A 22,565-nucleotide genomic window follows, 5' to 3' on the forward strand; every position below is an offset into this window, starting at 1 on the left:
CCGCACAGCTGATCCACCATCCCTGGTGCCTGGTGGCTTGGGGACAATCTGGCTCAGGACGAAGTGCCTGGGGTCAGAGCCCTGGGATGGGGTCTCTGCCGCCGTCCCTCCCACTGGCACTGCTGCTGGCAACGGAACGCTGCCTGCACCAGGCAGGGCTCCCCCCTCATCCCCAGCAGCAAAGCTGCTGACTTTCCAGAGCTAAACCAGCCTCTCCGGCAGTGCCAGGGTCCTGCCAACCCCACCAAGCCCTGGAGGGATCCAGCACCCATCCTGGCTCACACTGCCTCTGCGCTGCCAGCCCTGAACACTGCCCTGCTGCCCCCAGGGCCTGGCTGCCTGGCTCTGCTCCAGCACCCTTTGCCCACGCCAGCTGGGCCACCCCACCCCCCACCCCCCCCCCGCGGCAGGGAGCAGGCAGCGAGCACCCCCACCCAGGGCAGCAGCTGACCCTTACAAGTGTGGGTCTGGGGGATGCCAAGCAGCGACAGGTATCTCTGCCTCCCCATCCCTGCATCCCCTCTCCGAGGGATGCTCAGCACAGCACGGCACTACCGGGCCCCTGTTCAACCACTTTTCTCCCAAATTGTGATGAATCTATTTACACTGAAGCTTTACAAATGTGTGTTAGGGACACATGCATCTCAATAAACGCGCTCTAATTAACAACTGATATTTATTCAGCCCACAGTAAATAAGCTGTCGCAGGCAAACCAAGCGACACTGCTTTTGAAGAGCGGCTCGACTCTGCCATTTATTCAGTCGACAGCCCCCGAGATGCAGTGACAGAGCACTCGATTCTCCTGTGAGTTGCCTACTGTAGTAATTAAGGGTAATTAAAGCAAGTGGGTACGAAATATAACGAAACTTTTATTTTTATAATTCCTGTTTATTGGACAGGATAATATCCTGTTTATTATTCACCCCAAGCTGTTGTTTGTGGCCACTCAGCAGCAACGAACCCTGTGCATGAGCGCGAGGGGGGGTTGGCATCTCGTAGGTGGGGGGAGCTGGGCTGAGTGGGACCTGCCCTTGCCCCCAGCACGAGGCACAACCCCACAACCTGGCCCCATAGCCCAGCCTGGCCCCACCAGCCACCCCACAGCAGAGCAGGGACAAAGTGCAGCCTGGTCCCTTCCTCTCAGCCCTGACCCCTCGTTAACACTGGCACGGCCAGCAGCTCCCAGGGCCCTCAAATTCGGCTGTGAATGAATTGGGGGTGCAAAGCCCCCCAACTTTTGGGAGGTTTCACCTATCCCTCCTGCTGCTCTTCCCGTGCCTCAGTTTCCCTCATTTGCCAGGGCAATTCCCTGGGTAGGTTGTCCCCAGCCCAGTGGCACAAAGGGACCCCGCTGGCCCCAGGAGCATGGGGACGGCCACAGCATGGAAACCACCGCTCCACGCAGCTCCTGCTTCCCTTTGCTCTGCCAGAGCATGGGATCGGTGTCTCGGGGGGGGGGGGGGGGGGGGAAAGAGGCCAGATCCTGCTCCCCCAGCACTCTGCTAAGGGATGGAGGGGGGCAGTCTGTCGGCATCCCCTGGAGTGATGCTGAGCTGGGGGGATGGAAGGCAGGATCCTCCAGCCCCTGCCCACCAACCCAGCACGGAAAAAGCGGAGGCAAGCTGCTCTTCCAAGAAACAGCCGCTCCGGCTGCCAAGAAACACGAGCCGGAGCAGAGACGGCAATTTTGGGGCTGGAGACAATTTGCCTCCGACCTCAAGCGTCATGCGGCGGCTGCATTACTGTGGGGCTCCCCACCTCCCGTGGGAGCTCAGCCAGGGCACTGCCGGCACGGGCCCCCCAAAAGCCCCCCGCTGCTGGGGGGGTGAGGGCTGGGGCAATGCCGGCTGGACCCTGGCAGCTTGCAGGCAGCTGCCGGCACGCTGGCCTGGGCAGCACACAGGAGGGAATTCCTGTGGCAAGGATTTTGGTGGTTCAGCATTTATTTCTGCACCAATTTGGGTGAAAACCTGCCAATTCCAGCATTCGCCGGGAAGGAAAGAGCCTGCGGGGATTCTTTCCAGCTTGACGGGACCCGTTTGTTTCTGTGGGTGTTTAAACAACAGTTTTGCCTCTTTTGGAGGAAATACTTTGCCGAAGAGCAAAGGGAGAAGCAGCCGGGGAGCCAAGCCATCCCCCCACGCCGCTGCGGGCTGCGCAGCCTCAGAGTGGCTTCTCCATCATTTCCGCCCCCCAAACGGAACATTTTTGGCACGGGAGAGGGGGGGCAGCTTGGCTCGGATGGAAGCTGCAGATGGAAAATGGCTCCAAAGCTCTCCAACCTGCTCCAACCCGCCCCTTACCCCCCAGCTGCTGCCCAGACCAGCAGGATTGGGGGCCGGACCCTCATCCCCCCATGCTGGGGCATGCCACAAGCCGCACGGTGCCTCTTGCCTGGGCTCCATTCCCTCACCGCATATGGCGTCTCCATGAGTAATAAAAGCTGCTAATTGCCAACAGATGCCTCAGGAAACCCTGACGCTGCTTCTCGCGGCTGCATTTGGCTGGGAAGGGAGTCAGGAAGGGAGCTGGAGCCGGCCCCAGGTCCCCCAAAATGTGGGGTGGGGGTATCCCAGTGTGCAGCAGCTCCCAGCAACTGGAGCGAGAGGACACGGCTGCTATTAACAGCAAAATTAGCAGCCAGGCCAAAGCAGTGGGGTGACCCTCCCCGGGGAGGGGACGGTGCCCCCTGCTCACAGCATCGCCCCCAGAGCACTGCCCAGCTTCCCACCCCACACCCTGCATGGGGCTGGGGAGCCCTGGCTGTGCCCCACCGCCGCCTCTCGCTGTGCCAGACCCTGCCACCTGCCCGCAGCCTCTCCTGCAGCCCTGTCCCCACCACAGCGGGGGCAGCCGAAGCCCCCATGCTCGGGCCTGGCCCCCTCCCCATGCCACGGCTCCAGCATTCGTGGCACAACTGGTGGCAAACCTGGGGGCGGCTGTGCTGGGCCCAGGACCCCCCATCTCCCCTTTCTGCTTTGTTTGAGAAGGCTCTAATGGGGGGGGAGGAAGAATTTGGCCCCTTCCCTTGCCTGCTCCAAGGGCAGTTGTCCCCTCCCCGCTCCCATTGCTGTGCTGCAGCAGCCAGCCTGCTTCTCCCGTCACCCCAAAACCAAACTGGGCAGTGCTGGGATGAACTGGGTTATGCAATTAGCACTTCAGCCTTAACTGGACTGCCCAGGGGGTCAGGGAGAGACCCCCCAACTCCAGGGGCCGCATCCTGTCCCAGTGCTCCAGCACGGGGCTGGGAGCATGGTCTAATGCAGCATTGCATTGCAACGCAGCACTGGGGCTGGGAGCAGCATCTCCTGTCCTGTCCGGTGGGGGCTCATGAGCACTGCCCCCACCACGGCTCTGCCACGGGCCCCGTGCCAGTGGGAACCAGTGAGCTTCTGGCAAGACACTGGGAGACCAAGGGAGCCAGTGGGAAACCACGAGGCTGGCGCTGCTGGGCACGGGCAGAGCGTCGGGAGCAGGGAGGGAATCACCACATGGCACCGACAGCACAGCCAGGGTGAGCCGGGACCCTGGGTGGGTCTGCCCCCCTCCCTCAGCTCAGCTTTGCCACCCCTCTGTCCCCCCACCAGATGCAGCATTCCTAAATGCATGGTCCTCACCTGCAGCACCCTGGCCCAGGACCTTCCCGTGCCCCTTTCTGGCTCCCATGCTGGTCCCCTCTCCCATGGGCACAGGCACGGCTCTTCCCTGTCGAGGGACCCCCCCAGTGAGGATGCTCGGTCCCCCCCGGCCGCACCGGTGCTGAGTGAGTCGTTGCGGGTGCTGGCAGCTCCGTGCACACCCCAGGCAGGTTTGGTTAATGACGCTCCCCTTTAGCCTGCCTAATTTCATGCCTCATCTCGCAATCACATCTCTGTGGCCCCAGGCCTGCACTGATGAGGACTAATTGCTGCTGTGGCAGTGGAAGGCACAGCTGCCTGGGCTGATGGGGGCTGGCAGTGCCCCCGACCCCCAGCACCCAGTGGGCTCGATGCTTGCAGAGTGCTGAGCACCTTGCACAGCACTGCAGTGCAGACGAGGAGCAAACCAGCACCTTGGAGGTCACTGGTCCAAACTGGGCAGCATCCTTTACCCGGAGGTCTCGGCAGCGCTGGCATCCCCCAGGAGCAAGGGGTCATTGCCAGCCCCACAGCTCCCACCAGCTTCATCCCTGTGGGAAAGCTGCCTGCCTGAAATGTGGGTGCTGGAGGGTGCTGCCTGCTCGTCCACAGCCCGTGCTGAGCCTGCCTTTGCCAAAACGGGCCCTTGGGGAAGCTCTGGCAGCTTCTCCGAGAGGAGCGACAGCCGTGACCAGGGCATGCTCCCCCGCATCGCAGCGGCCGCGCAGCCCTCACCGGTGCGTTACGCCACGCCACGCCGCAGCAGGAGGGTTTCAGTGCCATGGTCTGCCCTGGCACCTCATCAACACCATGGATTAACGCTTAGCGCAGACCTCGTTAGTCCCGGAGGTGCTGAGAGCCACGAGACAGAGGCATCCTCTTCTCCAGCACCGACCTGCCCCTGCTCTCCCAACGCAGCTCCTGGTCCGGCACGAGCCTGGCACCCACGGCCACGGCTGCTGGCTTCACGGTGGCACTGCCAGCCCCCCCTGCACCGGGGCCACTCGCACCGATGCCGTGGGCAGCACACTGACCCTGCAACACCCAGCTCCGGCTGTGCTGACGCCAGGGATGCTCCGGCAGCGCGAGGCACCCCACGTTACACGCCTCTGCAGACTGCATGGTAATTGCCTCCGAAGTTACTAATTTGCTCATAGATTAATTACCATGTAATTCAGTGCTCTTGGCTCCCGCGATAAGACGCTCATTTTTGAGGCAGCACGCGGGTGTGGGCTCAGCCCCAGCCAGCAGCACCCTGTGGGCTCTGAGCAGGGAGGGGGCCGGGGGAGCAGACAGACCAGGAGTCCCCGCTGGGAGACAGTCCCCCTCTACCCAGCTGGACCCCTTGACACGAAGCACAAAGCGGTGGCCGCGGCCCCACGGCACCACAGAGAGTGAACTTTTATTTCCAACAACAACAGCACCTGCCCCGTGGGGTGGGGACGGTGGGGAGGGCTGGGAGGGGGCAGCCATGGGACCCCGGGGTGGGGGGGCGAGGGCAGCCCGGCCCCGGGGACGGCCGCTCGCGTGCACACGGTGCACGGCGTGAAGAAACATCCCGGTAGAAAAGAACAAAGATCTGACGGCCTCAACGGCCGGTCCTGCCCCGGGGGGTGCAGGTGTGATCGGTGGGTGAGCATGGGGGGTGCGCGTGTCCCCTCCACACCCGCGTCCGGAGGGTGGCAGGGAGGAGAAAACCACGCGAGGACGGGTGGGAGGCGGCTGTGGCCAGGGGGGAGCGTGGTCTCTCCTACGAGGACGGCTCCAGCCAGGCAGGGACCCCCCCAGCAGCTGAGGAGGACGGAGCAATCCCAGCATCTCGGCTCATCCTGCGCCAGGGTGAAGGCAGCGGCAGCGGGCGCGGGGCTCACACCTCCGTCTGGAAGTCGCCATCGGCCGCATCCAGCCCAGTGCAGGGGCCCTCCCAGTCCGCACAGCGCAGCTCCAGCCGGTCCCGCTGGGCGCTGGGCAGGGCGCCCAGCGTCATCGCCTTGAACGTGCTCCACGGCTTCGGTGGCGCAGCCGGCGCCTGTGGCTGCTGCTCCTCGGGGTTGGCCGCATCCTGCCGGGCGAGGAGGAGCTGCAGCAAATGGCCAGGGTGCACGGCGATGTGTGGTTCTGTCCCATCGGCACCCAGCCCTGGGGCACAGCCACCCACCTCCACCCTCCAGCCCCACCCAGGAGAGGGTGGATCAGCCCCCGGGGGGGGGGCTCAGGCACTTACATTGGCCGTGCTCTTCTCCCCGCCACCTGACGAGACGCTCCACCGCTTTTCTCGCTGTGGAAAAAACCAGTGCTCAGCCCCAGCATCATCCTGGGGATCCCCCATCTCCCCCATCCTCCCCGGGATGCCCCAGTCCATGCAGGGGAGAGGTGGGAGGGGTGCAGGGGAGCATACACAGGGCAGGATGGGGCCCCCAAGACCTCACCTTGGAGGAGCCGGCAGCTGGGGCCCGGTACCGGTCCAGCGTGTGAAACTTCTGGTTGAGCTCGTGGTAGAGCTCAGAGTGGCGTTTCCGCGTGTGCATCACCTTCTGCGGGGCAATAGCAGAGCCTGCGGCCGTCGGCATGCGGCACAGCCCTGCTCCCACCCCCATCATCCCCTCTTGCCCACCCTCCCCTGCTTTTTGGGGCATCCCAGACGGGTGGCTGAGCCCGCTGCAATGCTCCCACTCGGTGTTTTATTTACGAGCCAACGCTCGTTCCTGCCTGGTAGAAAACTCCTCCAAGTTCGGCTGCTGCTTTGCCAACAGCGAGCCAGAGGGGACCAGGGACAAGGTGGTCCAGTCCCTGGGTGGCACCCAACCCCACAGCAGGCACCGGTGGCACCGGCTGCCGTGGCCGCGCTTACCTCGAAGTCCAGGTCAGAGTATCGCAACCTCTTCCTCTAGCAGGGGATGCACAGGGCCGGGAGCAGGGGGAGGAGATGGAGAAGAAAAGGGAAAGGTCTTTGCACAGCTGAGATGTGGGGTGAGCACGGTGGGGGGGAAAAGGGGGGATGCCCGTTGGCATGGGGGAGAGCCCGGCTGGAGGTGCGGGGGTCCCGGCCGAGCTGCAGGACATGCAGCTTATCCACCGTGCTGCTGGGTGAAGGCAGCACCAAGCAAAGGGTGGGATGCCGAGCAGCGAGCACAGGGGCAAATCATGCAACCCTGCATGGGCATGCGGGCTTGTGCACGCTCTTGCACACTTGTCCAAACCCACGCATCTCCCTCCCCATGTCTGTGTCCACGGGCACACACGCCAGCCCCCCCGGCTCACCTCCAGGGACCCCACTTTCATGGCGGAGCCGGGGACAGTGCGGGGCATGGTGCGGCTGCGCTCCGACAGCTCCGAGGCCAGGATCTGCCGCACGGTGGGGTGCTGCTTGAACTGGAGGCCGTAGGGCGCCTTCACCGTCCCGTAGGGCTGGTTCAAGTTCATGTTGATGTGGTCCACTGCGACGAAGCCAGGGTAGGTGTCTCCCTCAGCCACCGGGCGCCCCGTCCCACCGGGCACCCCTTCCTCAGCACTGGGACCCAGGGTGCCCTCCTCCCGTGGGAAGGGCTTGAGGCTGCCGGTCCGGCGGGGCAGCATCATGTAGTCGCTCTCCCGCGGGGGCTCGGGGGCCCGCAGCCAGCCGTACTCCAGGGGCCGCAGGCTGCTCTCCGTGCACAGGTAGACGGGACCCGGTGCCTCCAGGCTGAGCTGCTGTGCCGGCGGGTCTCCCAGCTCACTCAAGCCCGCCACCACATTGGGTGTCATTTTGGGGACCTGGACCAGGATGCTGGAGGGAGGGATGTTTCCTGGCAGGCTGGAGAAGCCCAGGCCACCCTCCGAGGTGGTGTTGAGCTTGGGGTCTTCATCCCCATCCAGGGAGATGCGGGACAAGGTGCCCGTGATGGTGGCAGGGTTGCAGGTGTTCACCTCCTTGAACAGCACTGCGGGCGGGGAGGGGGGTCAGAGCCGGCCCTGGGGATCCCGCAGGAGGGCAGGGGGACTGGACTGACCCCCTGCGCACTGGCATCGCGCCCGCCCTGGCACACGCTGCCTGTCCCTCCCAGGTGTGGCACACTGACATCCCCATCCCCAGCGCAGGGGGCAGGGGAGACCTCACCTGTCTGACACGCCAGGTCAACATCCTTTTCAAAATCTGTCTATAAAAATACAGAAAGAGGGGGAAGAGAGAGAGAGAGAAGAGAGAAAGAAAGGGAGAGAGATGGGGAAATGAATGCATCTTGGCCAGCACGGGGAGCAGCAGGGTTTGCAAGGGGGACCCTGCCCCAGCCGGGGCGAGCAGCCCTGCCAGTGCCCACTGCAGCTCGTGCTGGCGCTGCCGCACTCACCAGGATCTGCACCTGCCCATTCTTGCAGGAGTCGGGCGAGTTTTCATTCTCCTCGCTCCTGCACCCCCCCATCTGACACTTCACCACATCCTGGACCTGTGGGAACAGAGCCGGTCACGGCCCCGTGGCCAGGGGTCTCCCCGCTGGCACCCCTCGGGGGCCACCCCACCTCTCGGCGCAGGAACCCGTGCACGGTGATGATGACGAAGCCCTGGACGGAGTTGAAGACGGCGAAGAGGACCTGGAAGAGGATGGAGCGCCGGTCGGTCATGGCGAGCACGGCCGACATCCAGGTCAGCGCCAGCAGAGGCAGGACCACGCAGGAGCTCCACAGCGATGCCCTGGGGCAGGGAGAGAGGGGCCGGGGTGAGCCTGCTGCGCTGGGGCTGCCCCGCAACAGCCCCCCCAGCATTGCCCCCAGCCCCGCAAGTCTGGCTGGAGCTGACTGCGTGCACAGCGCGGCACGGAGACCCGAGCGCAGATGCCATGCCCCCTGTTGTCCCCCCTCTTCCTCAGTGTCTCCAAGCTGGCACCAGCTAGGCGCTTGGGGTACTGCCTGCCTTAGGGCGAGGGGGCCCGTGGGCTCCTTGTGCCCCCCCAGGCTGAGCCACTGGCACTGCCCAGCTAGCCCAGGCAGGGCACAGCTGCACGCGCCCCTGTCCCCGCACAGGCAACACAGCTGGCAGTGAGGGTGCTGGGGGCATGTGGGGCCACTGTCACCCTCCCACAGCCGCAAGAAGAGCAGAAAGGGGATTTCGTTCTTTTTTAACAGTGAGTTTGGGGGCTGCTTCTATTGCAACTAAACCCCTGGGAGCAGGGACCTTGGCTGACCAGGGTGGCAGTGGTCCCAGCCAGCAACCGTGGGGGCTCAGGTGCTGGGCAGAGGGTCCCGAGGACACTCCCAAGGCCAGGACTGGCCCGTGCCCCACGGCGTGGTGCCCTTCATGCCCTCCCTGCTCCCAAGTCACCCCGGTGAAGAGGAGCTGAGCCCCCCCGCGCCCCAACCCCAGCGATGACGTGACCTGTGGGAAGCCATGCCATGCAGACGTGATGGCCGCGGTGGGGCACGCGCACCCCGCGCCCCGGACCGCCCCGAGCACACAGCCTTCGCCCTGCGCGTGGGACCCCCAACCCAGAAGCCGTTCCCCACCCAGGGTGATGCCCAGACTCCCCTCCCCCCCCCGGCCCAGCTCCCCGGGCTCCAAGGCTGTGCTCGGGGTGGGAGGGTGAGGCGGGCGCGTGGCGGGCACTAACATGGCACTGCTGGCGGTGGCGGAGGTCATGGCCGCGCTGGACACCACGCCGCACTTGGTGCATTTCAGCAGCAGGCTGCCGCAGGGGGGGGGCTTGGAGCTACATGCCCACCACCCCCCCGGTGCCCCGCGGCCAGGACCGGGCCACGCGGGGATGCAGGCGAGGGGAGCAAGGCCGTGGGAGAGCAGGATGGTGGGGATGGAGAAGGGTGGGGTGGACGGATGGATGGACGGATGGATGGACGGATGGATGGACGGATGGACAGACACAGGCAAAAAGCAAATGGGAGAAGGAAAAGAGAAAGAGAAAGAGAGAGAGAGAGAGAGAGAGCCGGGTTAGTCGAGGGCAGCAGCAGTTGTTAATGGCGAGCAGGGGTGGCCAAGCGGCAGCGGGATGGGGCGGGCAGGGCTCAGTCCCCTCCGCTGGTGGCAGGGAGGGGGGGTCCGCAGTGTGTGGCTCCCCCTTCCCCAGGGGAAGGTGTGGGGTGACCATCCCCGCCAGCTACTGCCCTTCCAGCCGCCCCCAAGAAGGGGCTGCGGTTGCCCCGGGCTTGGCCCCTGCCGCCCGCTGATGAGGTGAAGTGTGCCCCGTCCTCAGCCCGCTCCCGGAGGAGCCCCCCTGCCCCGTGCCATGCCCCGCGGTGCGGCAGGGCAGGGTGCTCCGTGCCAGCCCCAGGGACAGCCCCGTGGGGCACAGCGCACTTACCCAGCTCGCTGCTTTTTGGACTTATCTGAAATGCCATCGCGGGACATGAGCTTGTTGAACACGATGATGCCGACCAGCATGTTCACCTTGGGCGAGAGCGGCGCCGGGGTTAGGGGCTGCGCACAGAGCCCCTCCACGAGCCGGGGCTCCAGGAGCTGCCACCACCGGGGTGGCCTTTGGGGGTCCAAGGCTTGGGGTCAGCTCACCAGCACAATGACAGCAGCAGGTCCCACGAAGGCGTAGAGCAAACCGCCCTCCAGCGAGAGCCAGCAGCTGCGGGGGACCATGGCATGTCAGGGGCTGAGGGAGAGGGGACAGCCCCTGTCCCCATCCCCTGTGGCCAGCCGGGGCGGTCCCCATGCCCAGCCCTGTGTCCCCATGTCCCCACATACTAGCTCGCCGTCCCGTAGCCTTTAGTCCGTGTGAAGCCAACGGAGACTGCGACCACGAGGGCTGGCAACCCTGGAGAGAGGAGATAAGGCCAGGGTTGCAGGGGGGTGGCATTGCTGTCCGTCCCCCCACCCCAGCACCATCCCTCTGCCAGCCCCCATGGATGGGGACTGGGATGGAGCCTTTCTGGCAGCTCCCCATGGTCTGGCTGGTCAGAGTGCGCCACGTCGAAGGGACCAAGACACCTGGGTCTGCTTTCCTCCATCGTGCCTCAGTTTCCCCTTCTGATAACCCTGGGGGGTGCCAGGGAGGGGGGTGTGGTGCCTCCCTTCCACCCCAGCCCGGGACCAGCCCTGCTGGGCTCTTACCCCATCCCAAGCACAGGAAGCGTTTCCTGACCAGGCGTGTCCGGATCCGGCCGATCACCGCCAGGTAGGACTGCCAGGCCTCCGTCAGCACCCAGCAGAAGGACGAGAGGAAGAAGAAGTGGAGGAAGGCAGCCGTCATGGTGCACACACCCTGCGGGGACGTGGGCACCTCAAGGGGGGACATCGTGGCACCACCGCAGCCACACGCCCGGCACCGCCGTGGTTAAACTCCCACACCCGGGCAAGGTTTGTGTCAAAGCCACCAGCACAAAGGATTTAATCCCGAGATCGAGTTAATCCAAATCCAATCTGCTGCAGGGAGCCAGCAGGGACGAGGTGACCAGCTGGGAAAAGAGGGCTCAGACCCCACCGCAGCCCCCGTGCCCACCCGGGGACCCCGTGAGGGGGCAGGGTGGTGGCACCCACCTTGCTGAGCATGTGGGACTGGCCCACGAGGATGAGGACGTTGGAGGCCAGGATGGAGATGCAGAAGTTGAGCAGGATGATGGAGCGCTCCGACTTGATGAACCTGCGGGCAGGAGCAGCATGGCACCGGGGCGCCAGCCCGTGCCGTGTCCCTGTCCCGTGTCCCCTGCATGCTGCCGGCGGGTGGGCACTGTCCTTGGCTGGGGACAGTGCCAGGCAGCCTGGGCACCTCTCCCACCCGCCCGGCTCCCACGGGGGTCATTCTGTTCCTGCCACGTTGCATTTAATCACATTGATGCTGAGACTTTACTCGTGCCGTGCCCCACTTCGCCGCCCCCTCCCCACACAGTCTCACACCTCAGGTGCCCCCCGGGTCCCCAGTTGTCCCCAGGTCACCTCCAGAAGGCCGCGTAGATCACCAGCAGGGTCAGCAGGGCCATGCAGGAGACGGCACAGCCGATCATCAGTGGCACTGATGGAGTGCCCGAGGGGTCCATGGCCTGGTGAGCAGTGGGGGGTAGCGGCTGAGCCTGCCCCCCCTTCCTCAACCCCCATCACCGCTCCCTGCCAGCCCCCTGCCCCCCACTGGGCCTCTCCACCCCCCTGGCTGGGGACCCCCGGGCACCGGAGGGGGTCGGTGGAGGCGGTGGCACAGCCAAGGCGCCTTCCTGGGGACCCGTGCCTATCTCCATGCCGACGGGGGATGCGGGCGGAATAGCAATGGGGTGGGGGGACGCCTGGGGCCAGGGCTGCCCCCTCCCCTCCTGGCATACAGCAATGCCCCATATCGAGCCCTACAGGCTACAGCAGCCCCCTGCCCGCACGAGCCCACCCTCAGGGTGCCAGGGCCCTTCCTCTGGCTGGTGGGAGACACCCCCCTATCCTCCAGTGCCCATCCCATCCTACTAGGGTGCCTGCAGGCTATGCAGCCCCCGCCCATCCTCATCCTCCCTCGGGACCCCCACCTTACCCAGGCCTGCAGCCCGGGGATCCCCCCCCATCCATGACCCATGTTCCCCAGCAGGCTGGTCCCTGTCCCCATCCTGTCCCCTACCAGGTCTCTGGGCAGCTGGGAGAGGACGGCGAAGGTGGCGAGCTGGCGGCACTGGCATTTGGTGTGTGCTGGGAGGGTCTCCAGGGTTTGGCAGCTCTCCGTGTCCCAGTTTCCCAAGCCAGCATCCCTGATTAATGGGACGAAAGCGAGGGAGAGCAATTTGAAATGATCAAACGCGCACACACACACACACACACAGCCCCTCGAGCCTCTCCTGAGTTAACCCGTTGCTGGCCGCCGCCTCGGGGGAGGCAGATGGGGGAGCGCTGCCAGGGGATGGGTTAATCCCCTGAGCCCAGCGTGGGGGGTTGACGCCATCCCTGTCCCCAGCCGCCCCTGCCCGCCCTGGTGCCCATCGTGCTGGGGAGTGGTGCAACACGAAATTTAACCATCCCACCCAGGTCTGGGGGAGCACAAACCACAGAGGGAGGGGGCCAGGCCTGGGAAGAGGGGTGGCAGGGATGGAGGGGACCAAGGCAGCGCCAGGGCAGGCAGGAGCAGTCCCAGGACACCCTGGCACCTGTGGCCCCTCCAGCATGAGCCATGGCTCATGCAGCAGAGCTGTGCGACCCCAAAGGCAGACCTGCCCGGGAGCGGGTGATGCTCCCCCCCTGCCACGGGGACTCCCCCGGGAGGGAGCTGGGAGGGAGAGCCCCATGGTGACGCTGGGAGAGCAGCCACAGCTCCCAGCAAAGTGACAAAACTGGGAACTGGGTCTGTGGGACAGCTGGGGACACCGCTCCCCTGGGGGCAGGCTGAGACCTGTCACACTCATCACAGCCACACACCTCCCCATCAGCACAGGAGCTGTACTGGAACCAGTGACCCCGAGATGCAGAGCAGCCACAGGTACCAGGGCAGGGGGGACCTGGCCCTGCTGTCCCCCCACCGTGCCCTACTTTCCCTTGCTCCTGCCAGAGCAGTGGGCTCCACACTAACAAATTGCATCTGGCAGGCTGGCGGCATCTGTCCCCAGCGTCACGCAGAGGCAGATCGATCCTGTGGCAGCACGATTCACCCACAGTCAGAGGCACTCAGCCACAGCAAGGGACTGGCCCCACTCCCCGTCCCTCCTGCCAGCTCCCCAGGGACCCACTGGGGTGTTGGGACAGCCCAGCCCCATCGGCCAGCAAGGACATGGCCAGGGGTGTCCCCATTCCCCTGTCCTTCACTCACGTCGTCCTCGAGTAGTCCCAGGTGACACACTGCGGGTGGGATGTGCCCTGCGGACAGAGGGATGGGTTAGTGCTTCACCCCCTGCCCTGCTCCCAGCCCCAGGGGACTGGGGGGTCCATGGGGACCTGCCTGGCTCCCCAGCACTGGCACATCCCCACCACGGGCATGGAGCCCAGTACTTGTGGCTACCAGCTGGGAGCTGCTGGTCCCTGCCCAGCTCTCAGAGCCTGGGACCCACACGGGACCGGGAGGTGACACGGTGACGGGATGGGGACACTCACGTTGATGATGTGGGAGAGCTCCACCAGGACAAGGGGCTCCGCGGGCTTGGTTGGCGGGCGCACTGTCACCGTCAGCACCTTGGAGGTGACGGCCAGGGGGGTCCTGCAGGGAGGGGTGCTGGCTGTCACAGGGATGGGGACATGGCGCAGGGGACAGCGGGCAGCCCCACTCACCTGGGTGGGGGCAGGATCAGCCCCAGCGTGCGGTACAGCACAGCCCCGATGACGAAGTGGGACGACTCATCTGTTTCTGCAGAGAGAGGGGAAGGGAGAGCAGTGCCATGATCCAGCGCCCGGCACCGGCGTGGGCTCAGCAAGCACATAGGCACACGTGAGAGCCCACAAGCCTGCGCCCGACACGCGTGAGGGAACATGCATCCCCTCTCCAACACAGGCACAGCACACGCTGACACATGCAGGCACGTGGGCTGGCAGGAAGCTGCCTTCACGCCCACACACGTGGACTCCCAGACGTGCATGCACACACACCTGTGCTCCCAGATGTGCACTCTTACACATGCACAGCCTCAGACATGCAAGCTCACACATGTCACGTGCATACACGTGCACACTCTCCAATATGCATGCTCATACGTGTGCACAAATGTGTACTGCACCGTACGTGCATGCTCCATGTGCACAGCACCAGATGTGCACTCACACATGTGCATGCTCACACACGTGTACACACATGCACACTCCCAGATGTGTATGCTCACACATGTTCACATGCAGACACATGCACACTCCCCAATATGCATACTCATACGTGTGTGCAAATGTGCACTGCTCATGTGCATGCTCCACGTGCATAGCACCAGATGTGCACTCACACATGTGCACACACACGTACACACATGCATGCACACTCCCAGATGGACATGCTGACACGTGCACAACAGAAGATGCACACTCCCATGTGCCTGCTCACACGTGCCCATACACACTCCCAGGTGTGCACGCTCACACATGTGCACAGCACCAGATGTGCACTCCCATGTGCACGCTCACACATGTGCACATGCCTGCACAGCCATAGCAGCACGCTCATGCCCACACGTGTGCACACATGCAGAGTGTGCTGGCTCCTGCAGCCCCAGCCCTGCCTCACCAGCCGAGGTGAGGCTGAGCACCTCCCTGGGGATGAAGAGCTTGTCCTCAGAGCTGCGGGCCCAATCCTTCATGCCCCGGCGCCCCTTCATAGGGAAGTTGATGTCACTGGAGACGGCGGAGACAGGTTCCCTCTGGATGCTGATCACTGGCAGGGCAGAACGGGTGTCACCAGCCAGCTCCCTGCGCCCGCCGAGGCTCTGTGCCCACCCCGCCGCTCACCCAGGTTGTCGGTGACAATGAGGGAGCTCTGGAAGGCCTTCAGCGCATCACCCACCAGGTGGATGAAGTCCTCCACCACCTTCATCAGGTGCACGGAGCCGGGCGAGACCTGCAAGCGAGCAACCAGCTCCGCAGCCGCTGGGACGTGTGCCCATGGTGGGGACATCCCAGCTGCCCCCACCACCCGCCCGTGTCCTGTGCCACTCACCTGCTGGGCATCCTCCCACTTATCCCGGTTCTCCGCATCCACCATGTAGCTCACCACCTGGAAGAAGCGCTGCGGGGACGGGGCTCAGCGGGGCTGGGGGCTGGGGACCAACCGCCGCCACCTCCCCAGGGGCGTGCCTCGCCGTCCCCTGCCCGCTACCTGCACGTCCTCAGAGGACGGGGTGTAGGTGGCCCTCTTGAAGGTGTCGGTGACATTGCGCAGGATCTCCACGGAGAAGAGCAGGTCCCCGCTGTAGTAGGTCTTGCGGGCCATGAGCTCCAGCAGGCTCCGCACCACCTGCGACATCCCCTCACCCGCCAGCACCCGCTGCCCCTTGGCCAGGTGCTCCCGCAGCTTGTACGGGGGGGAACACCGGTGTCACTCAGACCCCAGCAGTGCTCCATGTCCCCAGGTCCCCTGCCACGGCCAGAGCCCAGGCAGTGGTGACACTACAGAGCTCACTGCACTAACTGGGGCAGCAGCAGGACACAGGGGTCACGCGGGGGGGGTCCTCCCCATCCCAAGAGCCACTACCCAAGGACACAAGAGCACAGCTCAGACCAGGGTCCCCTTCCCCAGCCCTGCCCAGGGAGCCCTGCCTCAGTTTCCCCATGCAGTAGGCAGCCGGTGAAGCAAGACGGCTGCTGGGTTTCCCTGCCCAGGGATGGAGCAAACCCCCTGTGCCAGGGAGGGGAGGCTTGGGGAGCAGGGGGGCCGCGCCAGAGCGTGCACCTACTGAGAGATGCAAGTATCGGTACTCGTGGGAGACGCAACGGGCGAAACTGGGCACACCCCAGTAGGCGATCCCATGGGGGCTCAGCAGGCACCGGCGGCTGGCGGACCCTGTGTGGGACAATCGGGTTTGGTGCTGGCACGGGAACGCCGAGGATGGGTGATGCTGCCTAGCATCCTGATGTCACCCACTGCCCCCTGCCCTGCTCTAGAGCTTTGGGGGGTGGGGGGGGTGGAGGTTGGGGGTGCTTGCCCTGTGCCCCTCACCCGTGGCATTGGGGGGACATTTGTTGTAGATGATGTCCCCAGCAGCTGTTTTCTTCCAGGTCATCAGCATCACGTACTCATCCTTGCACATCTCGTGGTAGGCTGGGGGGCGAAAGGGGGGGTCAGGCAGAGCCTGGATGCAGGGTGATGGGCAGTGGGGTGTGTGAGGGGGGGGAAAGTGTGCCCCATACCTGGGCACTTCTTCTCGTTGCAGGTCTTCACCTCCTCGCCGCTGCCCTCGCAGGGGTAGCCCTGCACGCCGGTGCCCTCGCACATGCGGAAGCGGCGCTGCCAGCCGGTGTCGCAGGTCTTGGAGCAGAGGCTCCAGTGGTTCCAGGGACCCCATTTGCTGTCGGCTGTGGGGATGGGAACACTGTGGGACACCTGGTTCTGCACAGCAAATGGCACCCAAGGGGACAGGACAGGGCTGGTGGGCACCATCAATAGCTGTCCCCCCCACGCCACGAATCGAAAGCCCCGTGGGGTATGAAATCCATGGATCAATGATCTGTATCTCTTTTAGACAAGCCTGGCATCCCCGTGCAGCCACCTGGCTGCTCCCTGCTGGCAGCCCAAGGGCACCCTGGGGTGCGTGGCACAGCTGCTCCCTCCCTTTGGCTGCCGTGGCGGCCATGGCACAGCAACCGGCACCCTCCGCGCCTGCGACCAACACCGGGGGGTCGAAGGACAAGACGAGGATGGGGTCGAAGGACAGGATGAGGATGGGGTGCATCCTTTGGCTTGACTATCCTGCTGCCCAGTGTCCCCCCCATCGCCAGGGCTGGCCCCAGCCCCACCACGTGCAATGCGCAAGAGCTCGTACATGCTTGCACACCCAAAGCACATCGGGACCTGCAGCCACCGGGCACCAACGGGTCCCCGCAGCGTGACATGGGGCCGAGGGCACGGTATGAATCCCTGGCTCCATCAGCCAAGATGTGCCTGGCGGGACCAAGCGGCACGAGCGGGGCAGCTGCTGATCCCTGGCATCACCCTTCAGCTCCTGCTCCCCTTACGCCCGCGTCCGCAGCAGAGGGAGCTGCCAGCATCCTCGTGTCACCGGTGGTGACACTGCAGCGGCTTTATGGCTGATGCGCGCTGATGTGCCGTGCACTGACACGCCGTGCCAGCGGCACACGCAGCCTCCCCCCCGCTCCCCCCCAGCGCGCGGGGCCTTACTGGGACAGGTGGGGTTGGAGCACTCCCGGGCGTCGGCGTGGGCCCCCCGGCACTCGGCCCAGCCGTGGGCCGAGACGCTGCACTTGCGCGTCCGCTGCTGCGTGCCGTTGGCGCAGGTGACGGAGCAGCGGCTCCAGGCGCCCCACTCCAGCCACTGCCCTTCCACTGCGGGGACAAGCGAGAGTGGCGTCAGCCTCCACCGGCCGGCGGCCACTCGGCCGCACGGCTCCAGCTCCCCGCGACCCACGCCGGGCTCTCGGTGCAACGGGTCCAACCTACAGATGTGCCGGCTCCTCCCGCGCCGACCTCAGCAGCCAGCGCCAAATCCTGCCCCGGCTGGGGGGACTGTCACCAGGACTGGCCCCCACACCCTGAGCGGTGGCTCCTACAGCCCCGCTGCACCACAACAGCCAGCGCTGCCGCATGGCCGTGCTCACCGGACCCTGGCATCGCTCCCTGCCAAACCCAGCAGCCCTGGCACCGCTCCCCGCTGAACCTGTGAGCCCCAGCACTGCTGCATGGGCCAGGGCAGCAGGGAAAGAGCTGCTGGGAGCTCTCCTCGCTGCGGCAGCATCTCCATGGGGCTGCTGTGGCAAAGGCCATGTGCCGTGGGTGGCACACCCCTGCCGGAGCTGCTGCAGGGGGGGTGCACTCTGCGCACCCCTCAGGTCCCACGCTCCATCCTGCTCCCAGCTGGCCACCAGACTCCCCATGCCATACATCGAGTCCTCACAGGGATGCTGGCCCTGACGTGGCATCCCTGGCCATCATCGCAGAAACCCCACAGCCGCCACCACAGCCACTCCAGGCACACAAGAAGGGACAGAGATGTTGCTGCCACCCATGTGCAGACAGACCCTGCAGCCGACCCCCTTCGCCACCTCCCCAGTGCCCCACAACATCCCGATGCCACACCAGTGCCATCGCCGTGCCTGCTGCAGGGGACAGTCAGCCACAGCAGATGGGCAGGGAAGGAGCCGGCTCTTCCGTGGTCCCCAGGCTGGTCCCCCCCTGCCCACAGTGGGGGCTCGAGCCCCCCAGCATGGCTGATGGAGCTGGCTCTCCATCTGGGTTTCCAGTGGGGGCAGGAGGGTGCACCCCATGTCACAGCACCCATGTGCCCATGGGCTGTCCCAGGTCCCCATGGCAGTGCCACCCGTCCCTCGCCGCACCGCAGCCCCGTGCCGGGAGCACAGCCCTGGCTCTTGGCCGGTGCTGTCTCCTGGCATTCCCAGGGGGAAGGAGGAGCAGGGGGAGAGAGAGGTACTGACCCGGGCAGCTCGCGATATTGCAGGGCTTGGCCTGCAGCTCGGGGCCCTCGCAGGCTTTCCCTCCGCGCCGCGGGGCCACGCACCGCCGCGTCCTGGTCCTGGCCCCTCGCCCGCAGGTCACCGAGCACAGGCTCCACGGGGACCACTCTTCCCACGCGCCGTGAACTGCAACACAGCACAGTGCCGTTGCCACACGCTCCCAGCCCTCGCGGGGCTCCAACCTCCTCCTCCTCCTGGCACTGAGGGGTCCTGCCCATCGCAGACCCCTCGTGCCCTGGGCTGGGGCTCACGGCAGAGCCGGGGACGGTCCCCAGCTCCCCTCTGCATCCTGCTGGCACCGTCTGCCCCGCCATCACACCTGAGCCCAAACCCCCAAGGGCTCTGAGCAGGCAGTGGTGCCACTGCTGCTCCCTGCCCTGCTCCGGGTCTTGGCACCGGCGGTGCATGTCCCCCCACACCCACACATGGCCCAGCTCGCCCCAACCCCATGTCGACACACTGGCACGGCTGCCCCTTGCACGCATCGTGCCCACGGGAGCTCAGCCCACTGGGAAGGGAGCAGGGACCTGTGCGGCACACAAGCATCCTAAAGGATGCTCCTCTGTGAGCTTCGATGTCCCTGCAGTGCCAGGACAGGGCTGTGCTCCCTGGTACGGAGGGGAGCGGGCACCTGTGTGGTTTTGGGGTGCAAAACCTCTGAAACATCGCAAGCTTAGACAACCAGCTGCCACTGCAGCACACCGAGGCCCCTCTGACCCCCGGTGTCCCACACAAGACACATGGACACCACCATGACAAAGGAGCCAGCACGTGGCCCAGCGAGACGCCCGGCATCCTGCCTGCCCGCAACCTGCCTCAATGCACTGAGCAGCTCGGCCCCCTCCTGTCCCCCACGAGCGGGGACCCCCACCACGCCAGGTCCCCAAGTCCCCCGGTGCAGGCTCCAGCGCCTGCCTCTCTCCCAGCACAAAGCCTCGGAGGCACCATAGGGAAGCCCTGAGTTTGCCAGGAGGGAGGATGGAGAGGTGCCACCGCCCCAGCTGCTCCCAAAGCAAAACGCCCGGCAGAGCAGGGGTGGTGGGGCGCAGGGCACCCCTTCCAGACGCCTCCCCCCACTTGCTGCTTCCCCACGTGGCTTCCAAAGAGCTAGACCAACCAGGAAGGCAAGATGATGTGGGGATGCCAAGGGGGCTTGGAGCAGCGCAGCGCAGGATGCGCAATACCTGCTTCCATGACAGCAGCCGCCACGCAGAGCCACTTTCCTCATCCATCCCCCCAGAATACCCCACCTGTGAGAGACCCCTCAGCAACAGGTCTCCACTGCCCTCAGCCGCTCGCTTGCTCAGCCCTTTGCGCACCCACCAGAGCCCAGCCAGCGGTGGGCACCCCGAGCCAGCAGCGAACCCCCCCCGGTGTCCCCGCATTCCCCATACCTGGGCAGGTGGCCGTGTTATTGCAGGTCCGTGTCTCCCGGAGCAGCCCGCTGCACAGTGTCCCGTAGGGCGAGGAGACGCAGGAGCGCGTCCGCACCTGGGAGCCCTGCCCGCATGTCAGGGAGCAGACGCTCCACTGGGACCACTCCTCCGCCGCCGGGTCCCCTGTGGGAAACACGGAGCCTGAGAGCCAGCGACTTCCCTGAGGGGGCCAGGAAGGTCCCATGGAGCACCCACAGGGGATGGGAAAGTGCCCGGGCAGCACCTGGAATGAGGACAAGGTGCTTGGGCAACAGGGGTGACACGGAGGATATGAGCGGGGCGAAGGAGCCCATGCTGCCCTCCAGACCTAGCACCGGCTGCACCTAGAGAAGGGGTCGGGGCACAGGATCGTGCCCAGCACGAGGGACAGCATCCAGCTGGGCAGCGCAGGCAGCGCAAGCAGCCCGGCACAGCTCCTTCTCCCCACCCAGGCACAGCACTGACATTTACAACAGCCCTGCTCTTATTAAGCTTGATGATGTCTCTGAAGCTATTGGACAGGCCAGAAGAAAAGGCCATCAGTTTAAATTAAAAAGGAATATACGGAGGAGGGCTCCGAAGGGGACGATTTGTCCTGGAGACAGGCAGGATGCAGGCTCGGGAGTAGGGCTCCCATGGAGGTGACAATGCCCCGTGGCTGCTCCGCATCACACGGGGATGCCGAGGCTGGACCAGGTCACCACTGGGGTCACCCCCTGCTCTGCCCAGCAGCTCCCAGGGGGGCAGGACCCCCGCGAGTACCCGAACATGGTCAGGAGGAGATCTGCATGCCAGGCACACGGAGCGGAGCTCCTCTCCTGGCGCCAGGGCCCATCCATCTCCCGCTCGCCTCCGAGCCCTCCAACCATAAATCAGGGGGGGCTGCGGAGGGGGGAGCAGTATGCTCAAATTACCCAGATGGATTTGCCAAATAAATACATTTGAACAAAACAATTAATGGATTTTGTTGGGGTTGTGGTTTTTTTTTGCTTTACAACCCTCAGAGGAAGGTGTAAAGGAAAAATATATAAATGGAGCAAATTAAGTCAGTTGGTGGGCAGGAAGCAAAAGGAGTCACTCCCTCTCCATCACCGCTGCCTGGCACCCAAGCCAGTGACACCAGTGTCCTGTGCCTGTGCCCCTGCTGGGGCAGCACTGGTACCTGTCTGGGCCATGTAGACACCCGGCTCGTCTGCTGACCGTGGCCACTGGGTCTTCACCTTCTGGTTCTCCTCGACTGCATTGCCTAGAAGAGAGAAGTGCTCCTGTGAGAGCAGGCAGGGGGCAGGGACAGGGACAGGGATGGAGACGGGCCACCATGGGACATTGCAGGGGGATACAGGGATGCCTGGCCCCACATGGCATCCCCAAGGGCAAGAGCTGGTTGAGCATTGCTGGGCACACTCACGGATCCCCAAAAATGTGTCACAGCTCCCCCAGACATATCATCCCACATCACTGGGGCTGCAGCTGGAGCATGGCCTAGGGTGCTGCGTCCCCGGTGCAGCCAGGGTGCCCGTGCCCCCACCACGCTGGGCAGAGGTGCTCTCCAGTCCCCACTTAACAGCTTGCTGCAGTGAGGTGGCACAAATTTATGGCTCAGCTCACCAAAAATAACAAGTGATCCATCAAGAGCGCTTGGCGTGAAATTAACTGGCATGTGGAGGGCTCGGCGGGAGGTGCGGCGGCAGGCGCAGGGGAGGATGACTTCCCCGGCCTCCCCCACACCCCCCAGGCCATCCCACTGTCCTGCAGCAGGATCCCTTGTCCCACACCACACCACACCTGGGTGCAAGATGCTGGTGTGTTCCTGTGGACTCACCCTGGGCACAGCATGGCAGCACCGGGGCTGCTGCTGCCCGCAGATGCTGTGACTTCCCTGGGCACCACCGATGCCACGCCGGGCGCGTGGCCCCCAAAAGTGCCATGGGCACCCTGCTGCTGTGACAGCCAGGAGAGCAGCCGGGGGTGGCACTACCACCTCACCGAGCTGCCCCGGCATTGCCAGCCAAGCACAGTGATGTCCCCAAGGGACAGCGGGAAGGTGACATAGGGACACCTGGCACTGCAGGGCCAGCTCCCAGCCATGCTTTGGGCACGCTGCAGCTCCCATATCAACACAGAGGTGATATACGAGCCCGGGGCCGGGAGCGCTGCCTGCACTGACACTTATTAGTGCTGTAAACCAGACCCAAATTTACTGACTTTTGCCTTCAACCCAGCGTAACCCCTGCCCGGACCCATCCCCTGCGCGGGCTCCTGGCCGTCACTGCCGCTGCAGCCCAGCACCCTTGGCTCCTCTCTCCGTGCATCCCACCCCGTGGCATTGGTGGGGTGCAGGGGGGCCAAGGGGCTGCTCTGAGGGGGTCTGTCTGGCTGCAGGGCTGAGCTGCCACAGGGCTGCCCGCCCCCGCGAGCGGCACAGCAGAATTACGCGCATCACGGCAAGTGCCCGGGGAAAACCATAAATCCTGAGGATATACGAGGGCTCTCTCCCCGGCTGTGTTCGACAGAGACACCAAATT

The 22,565-nt window shown here is 64.9% G+C and overlaps 1 protein-coding gene across 1 annotated transcript in view; it reads right to left on the reverse strand.

The window, feature by feature from the left end:
* Positions 1-4,994: 4,994 nt before the first annotated feature.
* The window catches only part of ADGRB2 (adhesion G protein-coupled receptor B2), a 66,517-nt gene continuing 48,946 nt past the window's right edge, over positions 4,995-22,565 (reverse strand). The window contains exons 4-33 of the mRNA XM_040585621.1: positions 21,203-21,286; positions 20,020-20,184; positions 18,587-18,751; positions 17,316-17,480; positions 16,328-16,492; positions 16,137-16,238; positions 15,874-15,980; positions 15,297-15,491; positions 15,138-15,206; positions 14,930-15,038; positions 14,709-14,855; positions 13,772-13,847; positions 13,598-13,700; positions 13,320-13,363; positions 12,141-12,267; positions 11,483-11,586; positions 11,087-11,189; positions 10,661-10,811; positions 10,295-10,364; positions 10,109-10,175; positions 9,903-9,988; positions 9,198-9,296; positions 8,113-8,284; positions 7,944-8,039; positions 7,715-7,754; positions 6,880-7,538; positions 6,470-6,505; positions 6,048-6,152; positions 5,843-5,896; positions 4,995-5,680 (exon numbers count right to left, since the gene is read on the reverse strand). Coding sequence (XP_040441555.1) covers positions 5,486-5,680; positions 5,843-5,896; positions 6,048-6,152; positions 6,470-6,505; positions 6,880-7,538; positions 7,715-7,754; positions 7,944-8,039; positions 8,113-8,284; positions 9,198-9,296; positions 9,903-9,988; positions 10,109-10,175; positions 10,295-10,364; positions 10,661-10,811; positions 11,087-11,189; positions 11,483-11,586; positions 12,141-12,267; positions 13,320-13,363; positions 13,598-13,700; positions 13,772-13,847; positions 14,709-14,855; positions 14,930-15,038; positions 15,138-15,206; positions 15,297-15,491; positions 15,874-15,980; positions 16,137-16,238; positions 16,328-16,492; positions 17,316-17,480; positions 18,587-18,751; positions 20,020-20,184; positions 21,203-21,286 — 3,860 coding nt within the window. The 3' untranslated portion in view covers positions 4,995-5,485. The remainder of the gene's footprint in view (positions 5,681-5,842; positions 5,897-6,047; positions 6,153-6,469; positions 6,506-6,879; positions 7,539-7,714; positions 7,755-7,943; positions 8,040-8,112; positions 8,285-9,197; positions 9,297-9,902; positions 9,989-10,108; positions 10,176-10,294; positions 10,365-10,660; positions 10,812-11,086; positions 11,190-11,482; positions 11,587-12,140; positions 12,268-13,319; positions 13,364-13,597; positions 13,701-13,771; positions 13,848-14,708; positions 14,856-14,929; positions 15,039-15,137; positions 15,207-15,296; positions 15,492-15,873; positions 15,981-16,136; positions 16,239-16,327; positions 16,493-17,315; positions 17,481-18,586; positions 18,752-20,019; positions 20,185-21,202; positions 21,287-22,565) is intronic.

This window comes from Falco naumanni, chromosome 3 (assembly GCF_017639655.2).
Source record: "Falco naumanni isolate bFalNau1 chromosome 3, bFalNau1.pat, whole genome shotgun sequence".
Classification (NCBI taxonomy): domain Eukaryota; kingdom Metazoa; phylum Chordata; class Aves; order Falconiformes; family Falconidae; genus Falco; species Falco naumanni.